At 43.4% G+C, this 9,965-nt stretch overlaps 1 protein-coding gene across 1 annotated transcript in view; it reads left to right on the top strand.

Moving 5' to 3' along the window:
- Nucleotides 1-8,788, top strand: part of LOC104073506 (PR domain zinc finger protein 10-like) — a 33,763-nt gene extending 24,975 nt beyond the window's left edge. Inside the window, 10 exon segments of the mRNA XM_009573315.1 lie at nt 7-186; nt 959-1,069; nt 2,183-2,383; nt 2,979-3,122; nt 4,280-4,450; nt 5,724-5,864; nt 6,503-6,522; nt 6,524-6,651; nt 7,258-7,370; nt 8,423-8,788. Of these exon segments, the coding sequence (XP_009571610.1) occupies nt 7-186; nt 959-1,069; nt 2,183-2,383; nt 2,979-3,122; nt 4,280-4,450; nt 5,724-5,864; nt 6,503-6,522; nt 6,524-6,651; nt 7,258-7,370; nt 8,423-8,659 (1,446 nt within the window). The 3' untranslated portion in view covers nt 8,660-8,788.
- The last annotated feature ends 1,177 nt before the right edge of the window (nt 8,789-9,965 follow it).

Genomic DNA, 9,965 nt, shown 5'->3' with positions numbered 1-9,965 from the left:
CCCTAGAGGAAAGACAAGCTGCGAGAGCACATGCAGAGGATGCACAACCCGGAGAGGGAGGCCAAGAAAGCTGATCGAATCAGCCGCTCAAAAACGTTCAAGCCTCGCATAGCTTCCACTGACTACGAAAGCTTCATGTTCAAGTGCCGACTCTGTATGATGGGTTTTCGCCGGAGGGGGATGTTGGTGAGTGTCTGTGTGCTCTAGGTTCTCTTACAACTTCTGTACTCAATTTTGATGAATAGTTAAGGAATAAAGATGGAATTCCAATGGTTGGAACACAAGGATGCTGTGAAACTGGGAGAAATTTGTAGCTGAGTTGAGATTATATATCTTTTTTTTAAAACACTCTGTGTTGTCTCTTCAGCAAATGTGTGCCTGTGTTGTATATCTGGTTGTCACTACCATATCTCAACACTAATGCTGACTGATGTGTAACGTATTTAGCAGAACATGAGATTAATATATTGCCTGGTTCAGCCTTCCTGCCTCAGTTTTCCTGACCGTCTTCCCTAATTTTTTGTTTCTCCCCCTTCTTGAGGGGCCTCTCCTGGCCATGCCCTGTAACTGCCACTGTGCAAAGGGTGTTACGCAGCAAGAGATCTTATTTGCAAATATTTCACGAGGATTGTTATCTCTGCTAGCGAAGGCCTCCCTGGGCCAGAGGTCCTTTACATTACCTCACTCTCAGCTGCAAGAGAGTTCTGGCAAGCTATTTTACCCCTTCCCATCTTATTTTGATTAGAGAAACTGTAAATGACATCCAGCAAGACCATGACTACCTTCAGCAGCTGACTCTGAATGCACAATAACCCTTGCAGCAGCAAATGCTTCCGGTGCTGCTGGCTAGCATCATTACAGTTTTGGTTTGGCTGTTATCCATGTCTAGGAGAAGAAGCAATTGCTTGGCTTCCATCTGTAATATGCTCTCTTGTTCTCCTTGTTTCTTTCTCCTAAGGTGAATCATTTATCAAAGAGACATCCAGACATGAAAATAGAAGAGGTGCCAGAGCTCACGTTGCCCATCATCAAACCCAACAGAGATTACTTCTGTCAGTACTGTGATAAGGTATGTAAGGAAGTCACCCCTCGGAGGCTAGCTCAGTTCTAGACCTGTATGTGACCAATTTGTCTCTGCATAGAAACATCTGGCAGGGTTTGTAGCTTTTTTTGAGGTGCTTGCCAGCAATATTTCTGCAGCACTATCCAAAAGAAATAAAGACAAAACACACTTAGGCCAAGGCAGCTGAATGCTAATTGAAAACTGCAGTTCTCCTTTTCTGCTGTTTTTGGGGTTGGTAAAGGTTAAATGCTGTGATCCAGCAAGCAGTCACCCACCCTTAGTCCTGTATCACTTTTTGCAAGCCAGGACTAAGTCTCCTATCTATCTATTAATTGCTGAACACTAATTTATTGTGGTTTCTGTATCACTTCTAGAAGTTAGTCTTTAACTCCTTTTATTTTAAGCTGCTTATTTAGTTACATGCCAGTCACTCTCAGTGTTTAGTGGAGCCTGGAGCTTCTTCTGCACTGCCTTTGGGTTCCTGTTCTTATTCCCTGGCTTTTGCTTTTTATGCATTTATTTAGTGGGCCTTTATTTACTAGGGAGTGTATTTTGACTGACTGTTCTTATCCTCAGTACGTTCTTCCATGATGCCTCCTTCCTTTTGTTTAAAGGGAAAAAAACGGATAGTTTTAGATAAGATTACAGAACATTAATTTATTGATGTGCCTAAAAATAGTTCAAAAATATGTCAAACACTGAAGGCTATTAAAACAGTTTGATGCTTTGTGTGAGAGTGGAGGCATCAACCCTCATAACAAATTAACACGGAAAAAATTACAACTTTGGTGATAAGTGGCTTCTCTGACATTTGAGCTTCAAGTATCAGGCAAACAAATTTTTCCTCTTACCTTCCTGTCCTGTTTTGCTTTGTTGTGGCACACGACATGTTCTCAAAAGGCTTCTGCATGCTACACAAAAAGAGGTTGCTTTTACAGGTTGCTCAAACACTGGAAGGTGTATGTATTTTCATGTATTATGTTGTAATTGTTTGGGGATTTAACTAAACATATTGTCTAATGTCTAACACGCAGACCTGCCAGATAAAGATAACTGGTAGTTGTTTTCTGCCCAGACATAAGGATTACACCATTTTCATTTCCAATCTTTACCCTGCAGGTGTACAAGAGTGCCAGTAAACGCAAAGCACACATCCTGAAGAACCATCCTGGTGCTGAGCTACCTCCAAGCATCCGGAAACTGCGCCCTGCAGGCCCAGGAGAGCCGGATCCCATGCTGAGCACCCACACCCAGCTGACAGGCACCATAGCAACCCCTCCGGTCTGCTGTCCGCACTGTTCCAAGCAGTACAGCAGTAAGGTACGGGGCTTGTCACATAGCCTCAGAAGACAGCCTCTCCCCGGTGATGCTTTTTCACCACGGTCTCTGTCATCTGTCAGTCCGCAAGCAGAGCTCTTTTAGTCTGAGTCAGAGTGCTGGTTTCGTGCTGCGTGCTGACAACACAGGCACAGCCTGCTCATTTTGCAGCAAAAAGCTTCCCTAAGTAGAGGGCATGGGCTTGAGAGAAGAAATGGAAATGTTACCAGGGCGCGGTCACAAACGGAAAAGCTTGGAAACTGCTCGCTGACAGTTACGAGGGAGAGGAGTAGGGGAAACAAAATGCAGAAGAGGTGACCTCTGGAAAAGATCCCCAAAATATTTGGCCGTGTTGGGGTAAAAAGCTTTATGGGTTGTGATATTTGGGGCAATATTTCAGTATCGGATAGCTCTAATCAGGAGCAACTTTGTGATCCTTGTTTCCTTCTTGCTGACTAGAGCATCCCATAGTGTGAACCTTGATGCTGCCTTACTGAGGGAAACTTAAAAGCTGCAGTCACAGGGCTGTTTGATTTCAGTTGGCCCGAAGCAGAGTTGCTGAACATCTTTCCTAATGCTCTTTTGCATCTCTCTGTAGACGAAGATGGTACAACACATTCGCAAGAAGCACCCAGAGTTTGCTCAGCTCCCTAACACAATACATGCCCCGCTGGCGACAGCTGTCATCAGTTCCACTCCTGCCGTTCTAACCACCGACAGCACTACCGGAGAGACTGTTGTGGTAAGGATTCAAGACACGTTAGATCAGGCCAATGGAGGGAAACAAATGGAACAGAAGCCCTCTGGTATAGTAGTCTTGGTGTTTATTTGGCAGCGTGCCAATTTTAAAGCGTGCGTTAGGACGTTATTTAAGATCACTTCTGTTCCTGAATCTGTGTGTTGTAGTTTTGCTCTGCCAGGAACTATGTATTTCTCTTTTTGGAGCTCTAAGGATTTGTCTCTTTTCCCTACTCCATTCCCTTCTTTCATTCAGACCCATATGCTATTGACTCCACATAATACTTTCACGCATGCCTAATTAACTCAGGAGTACACATCTTGTGGATTTTCACTGGGACCGTTCTCTTGAGGTGCTTGCAGTCCTTGGGACCAAGAGGACATGTTTAACGATGAGTGGGGACTGGATCAAACTGTTCAGAGGAGTCAAAATCTTTCTATAATCCTTTGGACGGTGCAGAACTGAGCAATATGAACCTCCAGAGGCTGATCTCTCCACTGTTAATACATCAGCTGCTACGGAAGTCAAGCTGAGACTAGAAAAATCAGTCTTCTGTCTTTTAATGGTGCTGGGGTGCTGCATAGTTTTAAAAATCTTAATAACCACAGTTTAAAACTTCCTATTTAAAGACTGAAACTGGATAAAAGACAGTTTTGCTTGAAAGTGGGCAGATTGAACCAGGATGCTGGTTATGAACTAATCATAAGCCTGATTAGTTAGGTGCTAGATGTCTTTACACACTGCAGAAACACAGTTGTCAAGGAAAGTATCACTCTGGCAGGGGAGGAGGAGAGGTAGAATACATCCGAGAAGCATTTTTTGACTTGGAAACTAAGTCAACTCTTTACAAATGCAGGATATTTGTCTAATAGAATACTGTTAAGTCAGAAGATTAAAATAGTTTTATTATTATTGTATGTTAAGTTAGCCCTTAATGGTCCTGACTAGCATTTAGACAGAAGAGAGCAGTCCTAGAGGATGATCCCTGTGATTGCTTATGACCCCATCCTCTGTACACATTAAGCTCTTGTAAATAAATGACTAGGCCCAATGGTGTAAGTGTGGATTCAGTGTGATGAAAGAACTACAGCCCTGCAAAAGTATTCAATCCAGCAGACAATATGTGATGATGGTCTGCATCTCTCTCTCTACCTGCTCAGACAACAGACTTACTGACACAAGCAATGACGGAGATATCGCAGACCCTCACAACAGACTATCGAACTCCCCAGGGAGATTACCAGCGAATCCAGTACATCCCTGTGTCTCAGTCCACAACTGGCTTGCAGCAGCCTCAGCACATACAGCTGCAGGTTGTTCAAGTGGCCCAGGTGAGTAACCTGCTGGGGGACTTGATGTGCTTTTGACCCCCTCCATATCAAGCGTGTCCTTTCTTGGGGCTGAGTGCTCGGACGTTTGTTAAGGAATAGTTACGAACAGTGGTGCAGACTTATTTTTTACAGATAAATTGACAGATATCGTGTACTGGGCATAAATAGTCCTGCCAGTCTTGATCAGCTTGCTGGAGACATATCACACAGTCCTAATTTAGTTCTACTCATCTGGGCACCTTTGCTCGAGCCTGCTCTAGGAAGGTTTTCCAGCAACTGGAAAAGTGGGTCAGTGGGTGACCCATTTTTGCAGTCGAGAAGACTGATTTGTACTTCCTTGTTCTCAGTGAGCCAGAGCCAAAATTTGGAAGTACAGAAAGCGCTTGCTTTTTCCCTTCGTATCATCTATTAGAATATTCATTCTCTACGACGCTCAACAGCCTCCTAAAAATAAAAACAGAGTGTAACTAGAGTAACTGAGCTAAGGAAAAGAACTAGGGCAGCTGTAAGAAATCACCGTAGCCTTCAAATCTATTATCCACTGGGGGGAAGCTGAAACTACTGCATGTTTGTATTTGAATCTGAAATTCTGTGTTCTCTCTGGCCCCTCGTTACAAATTAGGTGATGAATTTGGTTACTAAAGGCCTAAACAGTGGCCCTGGTTAATATTGACTGTGGCTGTTCTAACGATACAGGAGCATGAATGCTGATTCCTGCAGCTAATATTAATTTTATCAAGATCTGAGACTTGTAATTAAATTACTCCAGTTAGTATCGTTAGCAGGTGTTGCTCAAAAAAGCCTTTAATCGGTAAGAGTCTGAGCACTTGTTTTGATACTGAACTATGTCAAACTACAGGATTGGATATGCAGATCCTGAGTATGTATACATTTTATAGAAAGATGCTTACAAAGAAGGATGGTCCAGCGGTTGACGCTAGTCCTGGTTTTCAGACCCTTTGATTTGAGTCCAGCCTCTGCCAGACAGGTTGTATGACCTTAGACCAGTCCTTTCCATTGATATCACTGAGATGTAACCATCTCGGTGCCATTCCGTCTGTTAAGTGTACTTCTTTATCTCCCAGGAGTGCAAAGAGGGTAAACACAGGCTTGAACAGGAGCGCTCCGTTCAGCCTCACTGAGGCCCATACCTCATTTTTCCAGACCTTGTATCACAGAAGAGGTTTACGTGGCTGCTTCTGCAAAGAATTTGAAGTATACGCCTCTGCTTTGACTTTTTTTTCCACCCGCCCCCCCCCCCCCCCCCCCCCAGGCTACCTCACCTCACCAGTCCCAGCACTCCACAGTGGACGTTGGGCAGCTTCATGACCCCCAGACATACACCCAGCACGCTATCCAGGTGCAGCACATCCAGGTCACAGAGCCATCGCCAGCAACTCAGTCATCATCCCAGGTATTTCACTCTTCTCTTGCAGGAAATGTTTTCCCTACCAGTCTGCTCTGCTGGCATATTACGCAGATGCAGGAGATAATCTTTTTCTATGTCATTTAAAGGACCATACCTGAAATGACTCTCACATGAACATCTCTGAGATCATCAAGTAGTTCCCAGATGTTCCTAGGGTGTATGGGGGTGTTTTGTTGTGGTTTTGTGTGGGTGTTTTGTTGTGGGTGGTTTTTTTCCTAACACTGTGTACGAGGTAGAGATAAATGGCTGGGAACAGACCAATTTGCAGCTTAAATAAAGTTAGCCAATTGGAAGATCTAAATGGAAACTGGCATTCCTCAAATATTTGAAGTTCAGCTCTTCATGCTGTTGGGTAGTGTTTAGCGTCTCATCTCAGTTCTCTGCCACAGACTGGCTATGTAACCTTTGGCAAGCAACGTCTCTATTTCAGTTTCCTGATCTCTGCTTACTAATTGTAGAATGAAGCAAGCTGGAGGAGAGCTTTGCAGTTCTTGTGCTTGATATACTGTAGAACCTGCTGCCCGCCCCCGTGTTTTCCCTTAATGAGAAGGATATGTTTGTAACAGTACAGAGGTATGCAATCCTTAGTACACTGGGAACACATACACTTTTTTTTTCCCTAGGTTGGGGGTCAGCCTTTGATAGCAGGAACTCAGCCCCTCGCAGATGCAGACAACTACATCTACACCAAACCAAGCCCTCCAGCAGCAGCAAGGCTCTTCAGTTCAGCACACGTATCTTCCCAGCACGTGGAACTCGTTTCGGAGCTATTGTAAGTGTCAGCAGTAGCTCTCACTAGTAGTGTGGCTAGTGTGTGGGACTAGTAGGTGCACCATTCCTCCAGCTACAAATTGGGATAGTATTTTCAGAGCTCATTAAGTTTCGTGATTAATATTCACAGAGATCTAAGAAGATAAACGGTTTTAGACAAATGAAATGGTTATACTAGCTTTTCTACTGTAGGTCCGTAATTATCTGATACGTGGTTTGGGCAGGCAGACTGGGCTCCTTTATTCCAAAGAACTTGCATTCAGCAAGAATCCATGTGTTGGAGAGCAGCTTATTCAAATTTGGATGGATGCTTGAAAGTATCCTACGGAGGATGGGGGTGACACGAAATGATTTCTCATGTCCATGCAGCTCTGGATGGTAATTCTGTGATTTCTTGGGCGAGAACAGGATGTGTTGTCTATGCATGAATTGCCCAATCTGCAGCTGATGTTAGCTGGCATAATTCTGTTGAGGCCTGTAGAGTTTTATAATTTCTATTCAACAACCACTGTTTCAGGCTTGAAATCTTACTGACGTAAGCCATTATCTTTCAAGGTGGTCTTTGAGTTTGACTGAAGGTCATGATTCTCCGATTTCCATTTTTTAGCATCTGAGATTCAGATGATGACCATTCCCCAAGGCCAGTACGTGATCACAGAGACCGCTGTAGGTACACCGGTCACCACTGTCAACACAGGGCAAGTGAAAGCAGTTACTCAGGTAAGGAAAACAACTGTGGCCTTTTTTTTTTTTCATCCGGAATAATGTATCAGGCTTAAAGCCTTCAATTTGACGGTTAAAGGAGTGCCAAAGCGATGACTGGGACACAGAGTAGAGATTAATGGTGTACCTAAAGAGGTTCAGACTGTATAGTCGGCAAGGGCATTGGCTTTCTGTAACAATCGTAGTGAGTTCCCCACTGGGCAGAATCTATAGGCAAAACAGCTAAGAAATGATACGATGTGTTGTGTCATAAGCTAAGCAGAAAAGTGCTACTGTTCAAACCCAGTAATCTTGTAAACTTTAGGTTACAGAAGGCAGGAAATAATCTCACGAGCTTCAAGGAAAAGATCTATCTTTTTTCTGAAGTAGCTTCATACTCCTTTATGTGGTGATTACAAATAGTTTTCTGCATCTAGCTGTTTACAATGCCCACGCTGTATGGCCCCTGTATGTATGACTCCAAGTTTAAAGTGTTCACTCAGTCACATTTGCAGGACAAGGCATGATTTAGTGGTATTGATAGTCTTAAAAATATTTATGACTAAGCTGTATGCATTAAACCAAATTTTGGAACAGTTTCTGGAAACATTTTGATAGCTTCCTGTTATCCATAGGATTACAAAATAAGAAGAGTTACTGCTATCTTACCTGGTAAGCAGTCCAGCGTAAGGAGGCAGGCTGTTGTACTGCATTGATACTGGATGCTGGAAATGCAACTTCTGCTAGAACATGTGGAAAATAGAAAAAAACTTTCAGAATAGTTGTATTAAAAATTGCTATTTTAATTTGTGGTGATGGGTTGTTTGTGTAATTAGTTTAACCATTTTTAAGTTAACCAAATGCAAAGTAGCCCAACGTACTGTCCAACAAAGGACAAGGGTTATGTTGCTCTCGAGTACATTTAAATGAAGTACAACTTAATTTCAAAGTTCCTATTTCCTACCAAAATGTCTTCCAGCACAGCAACAGGAAAGTTACAAACTGTTAGAACAGAAAAGTTACAGAAGATGCAACAATTACTACTTTTTTTTTTTATATTCCCCACGCAGACTCACTATGTGATATCTGAAGGTCAGCCTGATCTGGATGTCAAACAAAACTCTTCGCTCTCTAGCGAGGTACAGGTTGGCGTTTCCCAGCCACCAGCCCACACGGATACCTTGGAATCGCAAACGAGCAGTCAGCAGCAAACCACCCAGTACATAATCACTACAACCACCAACGGGAACGGCGGCAGTGAAGTGCACATCACTAAACCAAGGACTTTCTCAGCAGAACACGAATGAAGAAGCCTCGTGGTGTCACTTGCTTGTACTTGTCACCTCCCCCGAAAGCCCAGATCTGTGGGTATCCTGGGGCTCAATATGTTTTAAAGTATATGCTCACTTAACTTCAACTAAAGTCTTGGAGCTCTTGTTAATGCTTTAAGAGGGTTTAAGTCCTCAGTGACCATGAAGAAGTACCCTCAGAATCCTTCTGGGATGCCATTTTATGCAGCTTTTAACAAAAAGAGGAGAAGTGAAATCTCTGCTTGCTCTGGACTTTTTTTTGGCATGTCTGCTGACCCTTATTTTTCCTTTTTGGAAGTGTCTCCAGTAAACAACTTTTTATTTCAATTGTATGGGGAAAAAAGCCTGCCTAATTGAAGGCTGACTGGCAGATTATGTTGTATGTATATTTTTAATAGGAGCTGTTAAACAGGAGGACATCATGTAAATTGCGAGAATATGGCAGAACTGGGTCATGTGTCTTTGTTTCAGCAGCCAAGGTGAAAGGGAATATACCAGCTCGATGCGAGCAGACTGCCTGGAGAAAAAGAGCAGCAGCAGCAAAGCGGTGGCTCCTTGCGTACGGGGATGGATATAACAATGAAGCTGTGAAGATGTGCCGAACCAGTCCGTTAAGTTATTATTTTTCCAGCCCTCCAGAACTGTTTACATGCCATCTGCCCTGCCCTATTTCACCAAGCAGTTCCAGAAAGAACAAAAAGTGCAGTCTTAAACCCATGTTTGGAACAAACTGATTGAAATCATAGTAGCACATAAGGGTAGTACGGAGCCACTGTTATCTCTTTTCCCCTCCAGCATTTACAGGGAAAATCGCCTTTTTGCCTGTAAACGAAGAAAGGCTCAGCTTAGCCTGCATAGCAGCTTCTGCTGTGACCTAAAGATAGTTGTGCTGGGAGAAAATGAGGGTACAGGAGCACACCTGTGAAGACGCAGGGTAGTTGTCTCTGTTGCCACCTCGAAGTGGATGTATTTTTCCCCTTGAAGACTGGATGGAGAGTTGGTTACTCTGATTTTCCAAACACCTTGTAAACAATGCACTGTAATTCCTTTGGACAGTTCCATAAAATGACCAGCCCTGGACTCAGGAAGCATACAAGAAGCATGCTAGTGGACCACTATTTGCGGGACGCGGAAAGCCATCTGGGAGGGTTGGCTGCTTTGGTAGACCTGGTCTATGTACAGAATTCATGTTATGTGTAGGGACCAGGAGAAAGGGAGAGAGAAGGTTTTATCTTTTAAGGCGGTGTATTTTTTTTTTTTCCTTATATAATTCTCCTTCACCAGTCTTGTTGGTTGGTTATTT

Source organism: Fulmarus glacialis, unplaced genomic scaffold, assembly GCF_000690835.1.
Source record: "Fulmarus glacialis isolate BGI_N327 unplaced genomic scaffold, ASM69083v1 scaffold5252, whole genome shotgun sequence".
Taxonomy (NCBI): Eukaryota; Metazoa; Chordata; class Aves; order Procellariiformes; family Procellariidae; genus Fulmarus; species Fulmarus glacialis.
This window is presented reverse-complemented; position numbering and strand designations above follow the sequence as displayed.